The following is a 19,385-nucleotide window of genomic DNA, read 5'->3' as shown; positions in this document are numbered from 1 at the left end:
CTCAGGCTGTCATCCGCAGGCTGCCGAAGAGTGAGATTTCAGAGCTGAAGAGCCGAGGGATGATCAGAGGGAACCTGATTTACAGATGAGGAAACCAAGGCCCAGGAGTGTTCAGAGACATCTAGTGACTCCCAAGGCCACACAGCACACCTTATTCTTGGTCATCAGCTGACTTGCCTGAATCATATACTCTCAATTCGATTTCACACTAGTTTGCCCTCAAGAGTGAGTCTGACACCCTCAAAAGGGCCCATTAAGGTAATGAAAAAACAAGTCCACAGAGTGGGAGAAGATATCTGTAACATAAATATCTGAGAAAGAAATATATATATATCTCCTGAATATATAAAGAACTTCTACAAATCAGTAACAGAAAGACAGAAAAACCAATAGAAAAAGAGGCCAAAGACTTGAACAGGCCCCAAATCAAAGTAGACATCCAAATGACCAGTAAACATATAAAATGGTGCTCAAATCGCTCAGCTACACAAAACATGTGGGAAGTGAAAATTAAAACCATAACATGATACCACCACATACCCACCAGAATGGATAAAATGAGAAAGGTGGATAATGTCAAGTGTTGGTGAGGATGTAGAGCAACTGGAACTTGTTGCTGGTGGGAGTGTCAGTTAGTACCACCACTTTGGGAAACTGGCAGCATCTACTAATGTTGAATATACACCTGAACTATGATGTGGCAATTCTGCTCCTAGGGACGTAACGAACAGAAACAGATACAGATATTCACCCAAGAGACTGTACAAGAATGTTCGCAGCAACACTATGCATAATAGCAAAGATTATAAATACCACCAATGCCCATCGACAGTACAATAGATAGATAAATTTCTTATATATCCATACAATGAAATATACGCCTGCATGAACTAACTATAGCTACAGGCAATGGTATGGGTGAATCTCATGAACATGCTGAAAAAAAGAAGTCAGACACAAGAGAGTTAATATTGTAAAATTCCACTCACATAAAGGGCAAAAGCAGGAAAACTAATCCACGGTGTTAGAGGTCAGGATAATAATCACCTTTGGGGGAAGGTGGTGACTGGAAGGGCATAAGAGTAAGTGGAAGGGCATAAGAGTAACCGGAAGGGCTTCTAGGATGCTGTTAAAGTTCTGTTTCTTGATAGGGGTGGGCTCACTTTGAGAAAGTGTATCAAGCTGAGCCTGTGATTTGTACCGTATTCCAGATGTGTGCTACACGTCGATGAAATGTATCCAAAAGAAAGGCCAAGCACCCATCTTGTTATAAACTGGCTCTTGAGCAGCAGCTGTTCTTTGAGATGTAGCGCGTCATTTACGCTGGAGGTTACTGTGAAACCCCTTACGAGTGCGGAAATATTTGACTGCTTGCAGCCTCCAGTCCCTATGGGGGGTTTTCTTGGCAGGGGTGAAACATCTCAGGAACGTCAGCTTGGTCTTTCCCCCAGCTAAAAATGTAAACTGTTGGCATGCAAGAGCTCCCGGGTGTGGTTTTGGGGTGGCTTTGTTCCTGAGGTCCTTGTTGATGTGGGGGTAACCACAGAGGCGCTCAGGGCCAGCCCCGAGGGCGCGCTGCTTCAGCCCCATGCCCGACAGGAAGGAAAGAGAAATACGTCAGTTGTTCTAACGAGAAGAAAAATTGACTTCCTTCTCTCTAGCACAGTCTCCTGGGCTCTTCTCTTGAAGCTGATGCAAAGGTAAGCTGAGCTTCCAAGTCCAGCCCTTTGGGCAGGTTGTTTTTGGGGTGGGGTGGGTAGAGATGATAATTACTATAATTTTTCTTAAATTGATGACATTGAAAAGCTGGGAAACAAAAACAATGATAACTTAGGTAAAGGATGACATGTAATTTTATTGAATAGCATACATTTAAAAGGTAGGGGAATAGTGACTTAAAGGGAATGGAAGAAGTACTTTAGAGGTAATTAAAAAAACAAACCAAACCAAAAAACACTATCCAAAAGCTGTATCATGGGAATTTTTTTTAAAGGTGGTGTAGAGTGTTGTTTGCTTTCTTCTTTGAGTTATAAATTCTTATACATACAGTTTATTCCCGTTTGGCCCTGAATCTTGTTTTGATTACCCATAATCTCCAATTTGGAGGTGGAACATAAATATAATTCTAAAATAAAAAAATGAAGTTAGCTAGGGCCTAATTTAAATTTCTTTCCATTATGCTTCCTCCACCTCGAACAAATTTCTTGGCAAGAGGAGAGATTCTGAGAGGGAAATGCCCTGTAGATATTAGGGATCTTTTAAGAAGTTAGAATTGGTGTAGAAAGAGATTATTCAGCCAACACTGTGGGAAATTCTAACTTTTTAACTGTTCTGCCTAAACAAAGCATAAGTCTTCGGAGTTAGACCCAGATTAGAGTGTGACTTTAGGTCAGTTGCTTGATTGCTCCAGCCTCACTCTCTTCGCCTGTAGAATGGGTGCACTTCATTGTGTTGGCTGTTGTAATGAGGATTGAGATGATGCATGCAGAGTACTTAGACACTGACCCAGGGTAGGTGCTAAAGAAACAGTAGTGGTTGGGACAATAGTCTAACAACAATTGTGAGTAGTACCTATAACAATGGAATAATATGAATTCTCTTTTCTTCTAAGAAGAGCTCAGGTTTGAGCCACGAAAACCATGATTTCTATTTCAGCGCTTTACTCTGATTCTCCGATAGCGTTCTTTGGTTTTTTGGCAGCAGATGCCTACCTGAATGAGAAAGAATAAAGAGAGCCAGCAGTGAATCACAGTGACCTTTCAGAATGAAGTGTTTTTTCCACTTTCTCCTATCTCAGGCACCCTTCAAGTTTTCTAGATTTAAGCCACATACATGCAACTTCACATATAATAAAGGACAGAGTTTTGAGGGACCCACAGCTTATATAACTTTATAACTTCTTTAAGAAAATGAATACAAAACTAGGTACGCGGCCTTGGATGGGGCCGTGCAGGTGAGGGATGCCAAAGCTTGTGCTTCACTAGCTTCCTGGAAAACGCACCTCCAATTAAGTAACGAGAGAAAAGGAATCTATAAACGCACATCTCCATTTTGGTGTGAGACTCTGTGACAAACACATAGGCATGTCGTCTCACCTTAAAAAACGAAACCTGTCAGGTTTAGTCCTCGAGTCGGAGCCCCGTGGGGGTTGGAACTACGGAGACAGGAGCTGTTCTCTATCTATCTCCTTCCTTGGGTGGACCAGGGTTCTTGGTGGCTGGGACAGGCTTCCATAAAGAATGTACACAAGCAAAAGAAGGATGACATTTTCAAGGAACGCTTCAAGGTCAGTGAGTCACTCAGCTTTTCCCCTGTGTACTAGGCTGTGCAGCCTCTCAAGGAAATGGCTGTGGTAAAGCTTCACAGCAGCCAGGTTGCCTGCCCCGAAATGACCACTCTGTGAGCCGTGGCAAGGCTGCGGCTTCCAGCCTCTGAGAGCGTTCTGTAGTTTCCCTTGAAAGTCGGGGTAGCAATGAGGTCACGTTCACACACACGCACACCGCTGCAATTTGCCACATTTCACTCGGGTCTCATTTCCCCTCCATCGCAGAGAGGTGGTGAAGCTTCATTTCCTTTGATCTGAGGCCCCGCTGCTCAGAGACGATGGATAATTGGATGAAAGGAATAGGGAACTGCTGCCTGCAGATAAGGAGCGCTCCCTTTCCTGGCCTTCTTTTATCTTCTCGCCCTCAATTTGATATTCCTGGTACTTTTCCCCCTTGTCAGATCTAAAAGCCGAAGTCAAGCTTTGCTGTCAGGCTGAGGAAAGCGAGCAAGCGTTGTTTCAAAATTCCAGTACACGATCGGCTATTTGTTTCTCCTGGCAAAGTGGTCCCACATGTTTCTCCCCTGGGACGCCTTCCCCAACCCCCCCAGCCATTTCTGCTCTCTCCGTACGGAGTGAGTCGTGCCTTCCTCTGAGCATTCTGCTTCTCTGTAGATCTTTGGTTTTTATACTCATCGTACTGTGTTATCACTTACCTGTTCGCATGTCCGTTTTCTGGCTGGAATGTGAGCTTGAATGCAGAGATTGGCTCTGACTTATTTTAGATCCTCAATACGTGGCACGTGCTTGGCACACAGAAGGCCAATGAAATCAATGCCGTCAAGTGGATGCTCTAAATACCATAATCAAACTGTTTGTCTGGATGCCAAAGTTCCACTGGGATGCAGCATGACTAGATGCAGACAAAGTGGAAATACGTGGATTGAAGTGCTGTGCTGCGTTTAGGAGGGGACCCGCCGGTCTCTGCCCCTGCTGCCTGCGTCCCTAACAGTCCCAGATAAATGGCTTGGTTTTGGGGCTTTAGGGCCTTCCTGATGGAGAGTGCAGAGGAATACTTCTGAGTCCTGCTTGCTTTGTTCCAGCCATTGCTGCAGGGCTGTACCCAGATGATTCTGGAATTGGGGTTTGATCCCAGATTGTCTGACTCACAGGCTGATGCTGAGATGGTTCGGTGTGGAGTGCTTCTCTCAGTGGCCTTGGGAGACTTTTTGCTTCAGAGTGATGCTCTGGTATAGGTTTTATTTATTTTTTATTTTTATTTTTTTTGAGGAAGATTAGCCCTGAGCTAACTACTGCCAGCCCTCCTCTTTTTTTGCTGAGGATGACTGGCCCTGAGCTCACATCCGTGCCCATCTTCCTTTACTTTATATGTGGGATGCCTACCACAGCATGGTGTGCCAAGCAGTGCCATGTCCACATCCGGGATCCAAACTGGCAAACCCCGGGCTGCCAAGAAGTGGAACGTGCACACTTAACCGCTGCGCCACTGGGCCAGCCCCTGATTTATTTTTTAATGGTTGTATAAAATTAGGCTGGTAGGTGGAGCATTGGCAAACAGAAGCCGTCACTATTGCAAAGTTACACAAATGCAATAGAAAAAGGTGATAGGGGCTACACTCAGCTCCACGTGGGTGAGGACAGAGCCTGACTCCAGTGTCTGGACAAAAGGAACACAGTGTGAGAATTTGTGGAGTGAAAGAGAGAGAGAGTGACTAAATATCGTCCGAGAGAAATGGATCTGGGAGAGTTCACCATTCAAGCTCTGAGATGGTGAATTTCTGCATGAGGTCGTTCAAGAAAATACGTTTCAGTATGCTGCTCAGATCTGGAACTGACTCAGCTATTCCTGTGCTTTTCAGATTTCTGATACCGAAGCACGCCAAACGAGCGCTCGCTCGCTCCCCTGACTATCCTTCCTTCCGACTCTACTTGAATTAACGCTTCCTGCTTGGGCAAGAAAACCACATGTCACAATATTCGCTGGGTTTCTCAACTCAAGCCAAACATTCAGGACCTGCTTGCTGGGTGATGAGGGATGAGTGAAACACGATGTCACCCCTAAAAGGGACACTCGGATGCAAGACAAAATGGAGTCAGGGTCACAGGAGAGAAACGGACCAAGTAGAAAGGGGTCATAGATGACGGAGCCATAATTTTGATTGTAAATAAGGAGAAAGCTCCCGGATTAGGTAGCAATTAGTCTGGACCTTGAAAGATTAACAGTAATATTGATGCTCTACTACGACTAAGAATGATAATTAGTTTATTGATTGCTTATTATATGCTTGTCGTTCTGGTCTCAGTACCTTCCATGCGTCAACGCTTTTAACCCTCACAAAAGCTCTGGGAAGTAGGTGTGTAATTCTCTCCACTTTCTAGGCAGGAAGCTGAGTCCCAGAGGGGCTTAGGTAACTTGCCCTGCGTCTCGATAGCTAGGAAAGGGCAGAGCGGAGCTATTCACCCACAGTCAGGCTCCAATCCCTGTTCCTTGGCTGCTCCCTCAACTGCCTCTGAGTAAGTTAGATGTCGGTAGGCAGAAGGAAGAGCAGGAGGAGATCACGGAAAAGGAAAAGCAAGTGATGTGTTCAGGGAATAGTCTCGAATATGTTCAATATGGGAGTGTTGGAGCATTTTGTGGGAATTGAGAATGGAGACGTAGGAAGAGACCAGATCTGGGAGGGTCAGGAATGCTGTGTTCGTCCTGCTTTGGAATTTTAGGCAGTGGAGAACCTGGGCTCCTGTACTGGAGGCAGAATGACAGATTCCTGCCTCAGTATTGTTGCATATACTGTCCCTCAGCCTAGAGATGTCACCCTCCTTCTTCTTCCTGTTCCTTAGACCACCTCCTCTTTTCCCAGGCTCAGTGGAAGTCACTTCTGCTGTGAAGATTTTCCTGTCCTCTCCTGTCACTGGTCTTCCTCTTACCATCCATTGGGTAGTTTTAATACTGGTACAACTGCTCCCGTTGGTGCCCGCAGCCATTTGCGTGCAAGCTAACGGGTACGGCCAGCTCTGGATCCCATCAGCTGAGCCTGTTACCCACTTTGTGAGTGTTACAAGTGCCATTCTCTCACCTCACTCTGTCACCCCAGACAGTAACACATAGCATAGTGCAAGGAACATGCAAACTGATTTGAATAGATTTGATGTAACTCGTTTACAATCTCCATTTTCTACTCTAAGACGTCACAAAAATCCAAAGCATCCAAGAAAGAAGGTATATTTGTTTTATCCGTATTTTTAAGAATATGACAAATATTCCAGGGGCTGGCCCGGTGGCATAGTGATTAACTGCACATGCTCCGCTTCAGCAGCCTGGGATTCACCAGTTTGGATCCCGGGTGCAGACCTACACACCACTCATCAAGCCACACTGAGGCAGCGTCCCACATAGCAGAACTAGAAGGACCTACAACTAGCATATACAACTATGTACTGGGGCTTTGGGGAGAAAAAAAAAAGGAAGAGGAAGATTGGCAACAGATGTTAGCTCAGGGCCAATCTTCCTCCCAAAAAAAGAAAAAACAATTCCCTCATGATTTCTAATTTCCAGCTGGTAGATGGCCAGAAATGTAATCTGTCCAAGTGTACCCTATCTTGCTAATGCCACGGGGAGGATGGAATTATCTCTGACTTTCTTGGTATTTACCCTGGGCCTGTGCTGCTTATTAACTCACTCCATCTGCCTCCCTAGGAACCTCTATTGACTAGGAAGAAATTCACTAAAAAAAAAAAAAATTTAAAAATAAGTAAATTGTCGCCATGGGTCTGGGGCACCTTGTCTTGGCTAAGTAGCCTATGAGCTAAGAATAGTTTGGTGAATGATTTTTGAGTGATTTGGAAGATGGAATACAGAGTGGACCCTCCCAGCTGTCAGTTGATAGCAAACTTGTAAGAATTTACATGCCGGCCTCCCAGGGATAAGGCACAGAAAGAGCTCCAGATTCTGTTCAAGAGGATCGAAAAGACGCGGCTGAAATAATTTATATGAAAAGAGGGACTCTGAGCCCTCAATTATAACCTGGAAATCAGGCTGGAAATTGCACATGCAAACAAACTCATAACCAAACGGAAGGCCCCAAATCAAAACCCACACAACTTAAAATAACAGCCAACCAGTTCTCCAGTTCCCTCCCCCGTTCTCCTACAAATCCAATAACATGTTGAGAAATGAACAGGAGAATGACATAATTTAATTTGTAAGTGACCTTCGACATTATCGGATCCTCTAATTCAGTGGTTCTTAAACCCATGAGACCCAAAGCTCACTCTTTATAGGAAATATTTTGTAGTTCACCTTTTACTATCTGGAGATAGAATTCATGTATAATATAACCTACCTTCACTAATAAGAATAATACAATGTCACTAGTGTGATAGAAGGAGAAACAAAGGGACAGTAAATTATAATAATATAATATGTACTCGTATGTGTAAACTACACTAGAAGCCACAGGGAGGTTGTCGGACGTTTGCATGCGTAGAGTCGTGTTGCACGTGACGTCTAAAATGCAGCTGCCACCAGTGTAGGGCATTAGTGATGCAAATACTACGAGCAAGATTGCCCTCAGTGACGCAGACTTCTGAAATGATCAACAATTCTTGCTAACGTTCTAAATGAAACACAGCACAGCCTTCCTTCAATTTACACAATAGTTGCATTCTAGAAAACTCAGGAGGATACTAAAAGGCTGCAAGATGCACTTTGTGTTCATATGAGTTAAATTCTGTTATCGAATAATTACGATTTTTTTCCTAATTGAATTATCTGGTGAGATAGTCAGCATTTATATGGGAACGCAAGATAATTCATTGTCACCGTGACAACCATAAACACACCCCACAAATTTCTAAAGATGAAAGTGTGGTGCTGCCCCACTGAAAATCCTGAATGAGCACCAGTGAGATGCATCAACTGTGGCTCAAACGTGTGAAATGGGATGTCCAAACCGCTATGCCAGCTGGGACACTAGGAGGACATTGGAACCAAAGAGAAAACACCTTCCTAGGTTTTGATTCTATCTTGACATGAACAATCCTGGGGTGACACTCTAGGCGCACCACTTGCATCATTTCAAAAAGTCTCCCTTGTTTAGAGAAGATCAGGAAACAGAGATTCCAAGTTAAAGAAAAAAGTACATTTCGATCCAAGAATAGAAGGCTTTACTCGTAGTGGATATTAACCAAGTCTTTGAATGACCGAAGGTTTATAGAAGCTAGAATCAAAATCTCTGACAGTCGAGAATAAAAGCACAGTGGGATGGATGTTGAACGCCCATATCTCTAGTTTTCTAAGCTTTACCCCTGTGTCGACTTGGAATACCAGAAGGCACCATGTTTGGTCTATATTTGAAAGACGTTCAGTGAGTGATAATTTGTGGCTACATCCTTAGCTTTAATTTGAGATCAATATAATAAGGACGCATGAAGCCCAGTTCTGCACTTCTTGCCAAACCGCTGCTCAAATAATTGATCATCTTCTCAGTCTGTGCCCTCTCCACCTTGAGAATGTCCTTGTTTCCTTTTGGTTTATCGGAACGATATATGCCACCTCGAATTCTCGTTTGGTTTCCTTCCGTTTCGCTTCGCTTGGCTACTGGGCAGTCAGAAACACAGCTAACGCCCAAGTACAGTGACTGCTTCCCTGCGGGTTCCTGGTAGAATGACCTCCCGTTTTCCCTCTGGCTGCTGATGTCTCTCTGACTTTAATTGTCCTCCCTGTGCTTTTACTGTAAGTGGCATCACATTCCTGTTAGACGCAGGACAGGGTGTAAGTTACGGTCAATCAAATCGTCACCCTAAGCACTGAAGCAGTGCCTGGCACTTGGAAAGTGCTCAATAAATATTTACCGAATGAATGGATGGGTGGATGGATCCAGAAACAACTGAATTTCACTTTTCTGTAACCAGGAATGAATGGCCACTAGGGGGACGGTGAGCTCCCACTTATCTGGGAAAAGGGCACTCCGAGGCCCACAGGCATGGAATTGATAGAGCATAGCAGTGTTTTTAAATGACATTGAATCCTGTATTTCTGAAATGCGTAAGACCTAGCTACCTGAAGGAGAGAGTATTCGAGCGTTCCAGGATTCCCCCAGTGCGTCCGCTTGGTGGTGTCATTTTCAGCCGAGGGCCACTCTGGCCCCAGTTAACCCAAGAGATGAAGACCAGAGCCAGAGAGTGGAGCCCGAAAGCCACGTGCAGAGAATGCTCAGTGCACAGATTGTGTGTTTTGAGCCACGTGCAAAAATATTCATTTAAAATACTCGAGAATCAGACAAAACAGATAGTTATTGGCCCAGTAGCATAGTTAATAGATGAAAGGATTAGATTAGATTAGGAAGAAAAAGAAAAAAAAAGGAAGAACCGAAGGGCAACTTTAGAAGAAATAGGCTCATAACGTTGGTGGCTTGATGGCCAGTTTGTGCCTTACCACTTAGCACTTTGATTACACGCTGTTGCATATTGCTTTTCTCTTTTCCAGAGACGCAGAGGCTTGGGCGGCTAAGATGTGCTAGTTCCATCTGTTCATCCGGAAACTGCAGACGGACGAGGGAGGAGGCTTCGCCCCTGGTGGCGCAGTGAGTTACCAGCTGCGCTGGGCTAGAGCCCCAGGTCCTTGTCAACTTTGTCATTTTCCCACCATCTATATGGGAAGCCTTTTGAGAGCAGGCACTTATGAGCACTGCACCAAGGACTAGAGGCCAAGAGCGTCCGTCCCCTTTCAGCTCTGAGTTTTCCTGCTTCTCATGCAACCTCCGCAACTTGGATGAGCAAATTATTTGTACTTGATCTTACAATAGAGAAACTGACAAATATAGAATCTTGTATGCCAGGGGTCCTTCACCTGTAGGTCCATGAACTCGGATGTGAACAAAATGACCTATTATCATTAATCTCTAACTAAAATTTAGCATCTCCTTCAATTATGAATACAGACATCAAACCATAGTAGAACCAGCAGGACTTGTGACTGTTACCAAGAGAAATCACAGATATTTTCAGGCCACGTTGTATGTTACAGACATCCCAAAATATTGTTTATAAGCATCACCACTTTGAAATTATGGTAGTCATTAGACCACTGCTACGTTTATTATTTCATGCATCAGTGAACACATCTATTACTATATTATAATGTAGAAATATCTCAGTATAATCGATTTCCTTTGTAACCCAATGTATTTTGTTTTATGCATTTGAATATGGAGGCTTCACCAGACTGCTAAAGATTAAGAAAAACAGGTTAAGAATCTCTGCTTAAAGAGAAGAATCCTTTAAGATTCTATTAACCTCTCATTCACTAATTTGCCATGGATCAGAAATTAATATAATGTGAATTTCTGCTGAAGCCCAACAAAGGGAGTTTAACTTCTAAAGCGTTGAAAGTGGGTCCTATTACTGAGGGATTCGTGTAGATTTGATAACAAAATGGCATTATAGAAAGTATATTGATTCCATTTTCTGCATTTCATTGATATACATCTCTCCAGCGGATTATCGGTTCAATGCCGTCTTCTTAGTTGGGGGGAGGAATAGATGGACGGTGATGTGTGTCAACATCGCTGATGGAAAAAGAACGTAGCAGAATGTATGCAGAACCTTTCAACTGGCGTTAAACAGAAACAAGACCCCATGCGTAAGGCAGCCCATGGAAACAGTTAAAACCCAGAAATAATGGATAGACTGAGTTGTGGTCCCTTCAGACATTGCTAATTGATTAAAATTTTTCTGGGTTTTGAAATTCATTTAAAAAATAATAGCTAACAGTTGAGAACATCATTTTTCTAATATATTTTCAACAATGATGATGTCCATTAAACAGATCTTTCTATCTCTCTAATCACTGGAGATAGAGAATCCATATCAGAAAAACCCAAGTTCAGAGACACAAGAAAGCCAATTTAACAAAACTTAAAATATTACATTATCACCATGGCAGAAAATGCAGAGTTCTGTCTGTGTAGAACATTTGGTCTTTTCTGAAGTGATAGAGAGATACACAGGCCAGGAAACATGATGCTGTATTTGCTGTCTTTCCTATAGGTATTGAACTGGCTGGGCTTTCGGTTATCATTACTGCTGGCCTGAAAACATTGGAAGGGGAAGGTTAGCTTCTAGAAGTCATTGATACGCTTCTTGTTGCTATTTGTAAGTTCCCTCAGACAGGGATTACTTCTGCTTTGCAGAAATTATCTGCTTGGAGCCACGCATGACTTATAACAATCTCTGGCCAAACCTCAGAACAAAGATATGCTTTCATCTTAGACGGATGTCAGAGGCTGCGACAGGACCCTGTGGAAAGGCTCCCCAGGGGGCGTGAGGCACTGGGAGCGACAACTCCAAGAAGAGGGACAGCCTCTTGGGGCTTTCTTCTCCCGGGAGTGTGACACAGTTAAAAAGGAAAAAAAGAGCCACCAGCAGAACAGTTGCCACTGAAATCGGAGAGGGAGCTCTGTCGAGAACGAGGGGTTGCTGCTGGCCTCTCTGAGCTCATCCACAGGACGGGAGCGCTGGGTCATGGAGTAAAACTTCAGCTTGGGTCTAAGAGAAGAAAGAGGACATGGCCCAAGAAGTCAATCTGAATTCCCTCCAGGAGGTAGAGCGCGAGGAGATTCTCCAGGTCCTGTACCGAGACCAGGCGGTTCAAAACATCGAGGAGGAGAGGATACGGTATGTTGCTATCAAATGGGTGGAATTCTTTGGGTTTTTGGCTGCTTCTGCTCGGCACCTGCTGCTGCTTGGCGTGTTGCTACTTGTATACTTATTGCTGCTTGCCTTGCTTCTCAGCTTCTTGTCTGACAAGAGTCCCCGTGAAGGGCTGGAGATGACCGTTGCTGTCTAACTAAACTTTGAAGATGATGAGGGAAACGGAAGGCTGCTTTCGTTATTCATTTAAAATAATGCCTTTTTGTGATAAGTTTGCTGTCTGTCTGTCTGCATGTCCATTTGCCTACTTTGTGGGAATAATTCCAAGGCAGCTTTTCAAGCTTCCAATATACCCCTCAAGGAAAGACCTCCAGCTAAGGGTTTTCCTAAATTATTTTTGGTGGTAACTAAAGGCACAAAGAAAGCAGCTTAGAAACAGCAGATCTGCTGGAATCCATTCCTGTCTTTTTCTTGGCCTGCTTTTTTTCCCCAGTCGGCTTTGAGGAAAGGGGAACACAGACTATGAACCGGCTCAGCCTGTTCCTTGGTCGATTTGTCAACAGGGAGCTTCTTTCCTTGTCTGTCTCTGAGCTGCACAGGCTGCTTGACATTAGTTAAGACTGAATAAGGCGGTGCTGGACTGTATCAAACAGTGTCCGCTGTTAGCTGTCAAGATCCGTCTTCAGGGGCTGGCCTGGTGGAGCAGCAGTTAAATTCACATGTCCTGCTTTGGCGGTCTGGCGTCCGCTGGTTTGGATCCCGGGTATGGACATGGCACCACTTGGCAAGCCATACTGTGGTAGGCATCCCACATATAAAATAGAGGAAGATGGGCACGGATGTGAGCTCAGGGCCAGTCTACCTCAGCAAAAAGAGGAGGATTGGCAGCAGATGTTAGCTCATGGCTAATCTTCCTCAAAAAAAAAAAAAAAAAAGATCCGTCTTTAAATATGGTGATGCTGTGTTTATCGATGTGAGGTCTAGAAAAAAAGTAAACGGAATAGGCTTTTTGATTTTGTTTTGTTTTTGATGGTAGCACTCTTTCAGAGTCTGCCAAGAAAAATACAAGTATGAAATAAAATTTTGGACAACCAAATGCTTGAGCAATGAGAGAACTTTTCTGGTTAACTGGAAGGCACAGTTCTATCCTCCCCTATTATCTATCCCTTTTTTATCCTCCCGTCATCCCAAAGCTCTCTAAATGTCCTTATACTTTCTTCCATTAAAAAATATAATTCACTGAACAAAATTAAATTTTCTCTGATAATTAAGGATCTTTCAGTGATTTAGAAACATCACTTTGAATATTAACAAAGTGACATGGCTACTGTGGGAAGGAACTTTCGTTCCAAAGGGTACTGATTCTAGGGCAATCCTGAAAGCTGGACGTAAGCAAGTTTCTTGGGATTGACCCCTCTCTTCTAAAAGTAGGCAACAGAGACATTTCATAAAAGAGTGTTCACCTTTTTGGGATCCAATGCAATGTCACTTTGTACTAGGGCTATTGTCTGGGGGAAAATAGAGACTGGAAGTGTACTGACCAACCATAAAAAACAGTAGCAAAAGCATAGCATCAGTTAACTAATTGTACCGGGTAACTTACGACAACAGCAGGTGTGTATGCTGTATGTCTACAGACCTTTCCATGCCTTGCATATTAGAATTGATGCCATTTTCTGTGTTTTTTCCTCTTCTCTCACCATTCCTGCTTACCTTTATAACACCTTTTGGGCAGAAAGGGATGAACCTGGAAAAGATCAGCAGTGAACTCCTCTGTGCCAGGCATAATGTTTATGTTTGGCCATTTAATCCTCATAGCAACCCTGGGAGGTAAGGTTTTCTCATCTCTGTTTCACAGTCGAGGAAACCTCTGAGCCTCTGCTCCGAGAGGTTGAGTAAGATCCCTGCTTCACACAGCCATGTTGGAAACTGGGGGTGTTGGATGCCAAAGCCCCTTCTCTCTTGCCATACGGGGTACTGTTGAGGCCCTTGCCGTGTGGGAGTATGTCCGGTATCTGTCCTTCTGTTCGGCCATATCTTATCATTTGACTCTCTGGGTCACAGGAAACTGAAGACGCACCTTCAGCGTCTCCGGTGGAAGGGCGCGAAGAGCGTGAGCCAGGAGTACAAACAGAAGTCCTGTGCCCGCTGCCAGCGGATGCTGGGGTTCCTGCTGAACCGGGGGGCAGTGTGCCACGGCTGCAGCCACCGCGTGTGCTCTGAGTGCCGAGTGTTCCTGAGGAGGACCCACGCCTGGAAGTGCACCGTGTGCTTCGAGGACAGGTGAGGATCCCAGGGGTCCCTTCTCTCCACGGACTCAGGCATCTGACACAGGCCAAGACGAACAGTTGATACAAAGAGCCATCACTCCTCGAATTCAATCAGCAAATGTTTACAGAGTGCCTGATATGGAGCTGCTTTTCCAGACGTGGAAATTATTGTCATTTAAAACGAAAGTTTATTACATAAAACAGTTTTTTCCTTAATTTGTAAAACTTTGTTTGCAGTGGCTAAGGTTAGGTTAACCCAGGAGTTAAGATGCACTGGGATTTCTTAACTAGGTGTCTTAGTTTTCTTAGACCTGAAGTTATCTCTTTTAGACAAAGTGGAGTGGATTTTAACACAGAGAATATTCGAGTGATCCTATGCAGCTTTCAATGAGGCCTTTTTCAAGAAGGCAAGCTGATCTATATAGGTATTTGAATAAAGAAATGGGTACACTTTCTATTGGTGATAGCCTGAAACTACATGTATTTTAATCTTTTGGTCTTGTAAGGTTTAAAAAATTTTTTAACACGGAACTGGTATTTTTGAACTACCCACTTTGAAAATGATAAAGAACGTATTTGGCTTGGACTCCTGCTGTCCAAAGCAAGAATGGGCTGGTCACCGATTCCTTGAAAACACAAGGGAGAGGCTTTCTGTTTGTTAGGGGAGAGGGTGCACAAGGACATCGCGGAACTTACGAGAAGGGAGGAACGTTTGTCTGGTGCAACGCTAGGAGAGCAATCAGAGACTTTGAGGTTTGAAAACAACCTCTAAATATTGCTGCAGATGTGTGAGGGCCCCGGGACAAAGCTTGCGAGGGGCGCTTATACAGCGTGGCTGTGGCGGCTGGGTTTCCTCTCCCCTAAATGGCGCTGATTGTGTTTGTTGGGCACCCTGACCTAATCTCCTTGAATTTCCTGTCCCTTGCAAGGCCTGATGTATTTCAATCACTCATCCAAAGTAAGTGAAGTTGTCTAACCAGATTTCTTTGCTCCTGCACTGCATACCTCTCATTTCCATAAAAGCACGCCAAGTCACACCAACTTGTATCAGTTACCTCTGTGCATCTCAGATTTCTTTGGTTTGTTGATGCCAATGCCCTCCAGGCTGTTCTTAGCTTGAGAGGCAAAGATAAAGAATTACTTTTAACCCTCGCTGGCCACACCTGTGCTCAGGCAGGTCTGAGCTCTTCAGAAAGTAAGTAGGAATTCCGAATAATTTCTAGAAAGGTCTTAAGACCTTCTTCTCCTGTTTCAATCAACCGTATATATTTGAAGGCTAACGATAAACATTGTTTAGTAAGCTATGAAATTCTTCAGCGTTTTTTCTTCTTCTAATAGTTAACTATAAGCTAAAAATCAAAACAGTGGGGCGGGGCTGAGGCGATGCCACAGGACGTTGGCCCTGTTGAAATCCCCACCCTGCAGAGCATCATGCACTGGGTATTGTAACGTTAGCCTCTAAGCACACCAAGTGTGATTTCTAAAACCCCAGCTTCCTTATTTTGAAATAAGGATGTTTTTCAAAATACCTGCGATAATTGCATTACTCTGAGTGAATTAACACAGGAAGTCATATGGGGAAAGCGCTAAATAATTTATAACACATCCCTTCCCCTCTCCTTTCTCTTTGCTTCTCTTTTTTGCAGCCCTCTGTTCCCTCTCTGGTTGTGTCCACCCTGGGCTGCAATCCGATTTTAGGGCCAAAACACGGATAAGGCTTGGTCAAACTTGAGAATATGTGACAGTCATAACAGAACTGGGACCTGGGAAGGATTTTTGACTTCCATCATTTTCCTCTCCCTGCTTCTTCCTCAGCTTGAGACTCATTCCTTAAGAAGTGAATCCATTGTGGGAACAGGAGGAGGGAAATAGATTTTTAAAATCAAGAAAGGGAAAGTTCGGGGCCAGCCCAGAGGCACAGTGGTTAAGTGTGCATGTTCCGCTTCGGCGGCCCAGAGTTCACCGGGTCGGATCCCAGGTGGGGACACGGCACTGCCTGGCAAGCCATGCTGTGGTGGGTGTCCCACATATAAAGTAGAGGAAGATGGGCACAGATGTTAGCTCAGGGCCAGTCTTCCTCAGCAGAAAGAGGAGGATTGGCAGCAGATGTGAGCTCAGGGCTAATCTTCCTCAAAAAAAAGGAAAAAGAAAGGAAAAGTTCTAGGAGGCAATTAAAAAAAAAAAGCAAAACCAATTTATAGAGTGCAGTAGTTGGGGCAAAAGGCCTGTGGAATGTGCTGGCCTTGGGCTCCTGTTGGGGTTCTAGGAGATATCTGAGGTTTCTGCCTTCAGGGCAAGTTTTCTCTTAGAGAATTACTGAGAGCTGAGCTCAGAGGAGGGCGAGGCGAGTGAGGGCTGAGCTGGTGCAAAGTGACTTTCCAGAGCATCATTCATGATTGGAACATTTCTAGAAAAGGGTCAGGATTGGAGAGGAAGATGGACATTGTCAGGGAGACGGAACAGCTAGGGGTTGAGCTGGACCACTTGCCATGTGTGAAGTGCCAGGCCAAGCCTTTCTTTACACCTAGTGTCTTATTTAAACCTTAAAACAGTCCTATGGGGCAGCTAGTACTATTATCTTCAGTTTACATGTGAAGAAACAGAGGCTTAGAGACATCAGATAGTTAGCCCAAGGCCATGTGGTCAGTAAGACTAGAACTCCCTTCTCCTGAATCCCATCCCTTCTTGATCCCTACCTTCTTCTGCCTGCTGGGAGACTCGCCCAGGAGGAGAGAGTCTTAAAAGCCACTTGGAGAAGTTTAGATCTGGGACAGTAGGAAATGGGGTGTGAGCGTATGCGCTTGGCCAGAGGAAAGTCATACAAAAGTGAGCCAGTGCTCTGCAGGGCAGACTCAGGACGGGAAAGATGAAGATGAAGGAGCCATGGGCAAGTCCTTGTGAACGAGGCGTGGAGTGGTGAGGCTGCTGGCAACAGAGATGGAGACCGTGAGCGACGGCTCATCTAAGGGATGATGATGAAGCGGGATGACAGAGAGGGAAACGTGAAAAATGGTTCTGAGGACTGGCAAAATGGATAGCTTTTTATGCTTTCCTGCTCGGAGGGCATCAGAAAAACAAAAAGAAACAGCATAAAGGAGAAGCAGAGAATAGAAAGAAATGAGAAAGCAAAGACAAGTTGGAAAGGACTCAGAAGAAGAAAGTTGGTTGAAAGTTGCTTCCAGTCATGAGGGCCCTGTGTTGTCCTTAGCAGGAAGCTTCAGGAGAAGATGATTTGGGAGAAGAAGTAAAGAAGAGAGAGTCAGGTGCATAAACTCATCTTTGCTCCTTTGGTTGGTATTTTCCCCCTTTGAAACTTATTAACAATTTCTGCAGTGAAATGGCACAAGGTAAAAACTATGTTGAAATATCAAGGAGACTAAGCTTCATATTTGCTTGTTTGTTTCAGCTTCATTAAAAAAAATTAAGATTTAACTTGATGACTTAGGTTTGCATTGATTTTGTTTCCCCTTCAAAATTATTGACAATGCATTAACATCAAATTCCACCCAGGAGAAACCTGCTCACCTGCCTGAAGTTGATTGCTGAGGAATTACACTTGCTCGAGACTTTTTTTTCCTTCAAGTTGTGATCTTTTGTTCTTGCTTCGTAATTGGCTATGACCATAAGAAATCATTTATTCTTCAGCTTCAGATAGTCGTGGGCATGCTTTTCTCTGTTTCATTAGGAAGGTTTTGTTGTTTATAAAATAATTAGAACAGAGATTTTAGGTGTAGGGTTTCAAGCTGTGGCAGGTGGCACTGTTGATTTCAGGGTAATTTCCGGGACTGTTCGAATTTCTCTGATGTACTAAGCCGGATGCTAATGGAGAGAAAGTTAAGTGTGTTCAGATCCAAATTGATACAGACTTTGGTACTTACTATCATATTCTTAGTTCTCAGGTTGGGATTTGAATTATTACTGCATAGCAGTAATGATTAATATAAGGTTTTGGAATTTATCAAAGGGGATTTTTGTTGTTGTTCAAATACCTTTCAGATTAGGACCTAGCTGTAAAGATGTCGTTACAGGATGATGTGTTGTATTTTCCGCATGTGTGAAATCATTTTTATTAAAAATCAAGGGACATTTCAAAAGAAATTCTATAGCAATTATGTTTCCTGCTTAAAACAAAACTTCCAGAGTTTGGAAAATGTAATCTTTTGAATTTCAGACTGATATTCCCAGTATTTTCAAAATCTCATGGTTTGACAAAATACTGAATTACCACTTTATATCCACAAACACAAATAACTACTGTATGAGAATGGAATAATCTGCAGTCATTATTGTAAATACTCCTACTCTTCAGGTGGGTAAATAGTCTAACTCTATGAAAGATTGAAAGGAAATTGAATGCCAGGAATGGTGCAGGAGAGTTGGCCAAAGAAGGACTTTAGCTTGGTGCCAAGGTTAGAATAACATTTCTCTACTGCCTGTTTCTGTTTCAAAACTTGATTTCTTTTTTTTTCTAATCTGATTTTTAACGTTGCTGACAGAAACTACATCCATGTGTTGCACATGAAACAAGTGTATATGGACAAGTTAAATACGTTGAGTAAAATATTTCACAGTCGTACATTTACAAATTTTCAAGAGATTAGCCACTACGACTAATTTTACAAGAGAAAAGTCTTTTGTTCTCTGAAATACAAATTTTTCTTCTTAGATCTGAATTGGAAATGGCATCTGTTTTAGTTCTCAAAATACCGCTTAGCTGTTTCATACCGTGTATGTACACTGCTTCCATAGCAATGCGATCGATGATTATCGTATATTGGATCAGGATGTTCTTTTTATCCATTGGCCAAATGGGAGTAATGATTATTTAATATTCTTTGAAGCCTTCTGTTACCAAAACATATACAGTCATGTGTCATTTAATGACGGGGATACGTGCTGAGAAATGCGTCATTAGGTGATTTTGTCATTGTGCAAACATTGTAGAGTGTACTTAGACAAACCTTGATGGTATAGCCCACTACACACCTAGGCTCCATGGTACTAATCTTATGGGACCACCATCATATAGGCAGTGTGTGGTTGACCGAAACATTGTTATGCAGTGCATGGCTATAGTAAAAAATGGAAAATTATGGGACATTTTTGGAAAAAGTTTGTTTTTGAAAAGTTTATTTCACGCTTATTAAAGGGAAAGCTTTCACAATAGTCTGGGTAGCATC

At 43.4% G+C, this 19,385-nt stretch overlaps 1 protein-coding gene across 12 annotated transcripts in view; it reads left to right on the top strand.

Annotated features, from left to right (window-relative positions):
- Nucleotides 1-1,629: 1,629 nt before the first annotated feature.
- The window catches only part of SYTL3 (synaptotagmin like 3), an 86,258-nt gene continuing 68,502 nt past the window's right edge, over nt 1,630-19,385 (top strand). For 2 of the 12 annotated variants that reach the window (XM_070602851.1, XM_070602846.1), the window contains exons 1-5: nt 1,656-1,700; nt 5,146-6,503; nt 9,771-9,867; nt 11,333-11,959; nt 14,000-14,218. In XM_070602851.1, coding sequence (XP_070458952.1) covers nt 11,850-11,959; nt 14,000-14,218 — 329 coding nt within the window. In that variant the 5' untranslated portion in view covers nt 1,656-1,700; nt 5,146-6,503; nt 9,771-9,867; nt 11,333-11,849. Of the gene's footprint in view, nt 1,701-5,145; nt 6,504-9,765; nt 9,902-11,332; nt 11,960-13,999; nt 14,219-19,385 lie in introns of those variants that run through there. The other 10 variants (XM_070602853.1, XM_008524931.2, XM_070602848.1 and 7 more) reach the window with 9 other exon arrangements.

The sequence above is a fragment of the Equus przewalskii genome, chromosome 32 (assembly GCF_037783145.1).
Source record: "Equus przewalskii isolate Varuska chromosome 32, EquPr2, whole genome shotgun sequence".
NCBI lineage: Eukaryota > Metazoa > Chordata > Mammalia > Perissodactyla > Equidae > Equus > Equus przewalskii.
Note: the sequence above shows the minus strand (reverse complement) of the source record. Positions and strands in the feature narration are given on the sequence as shown.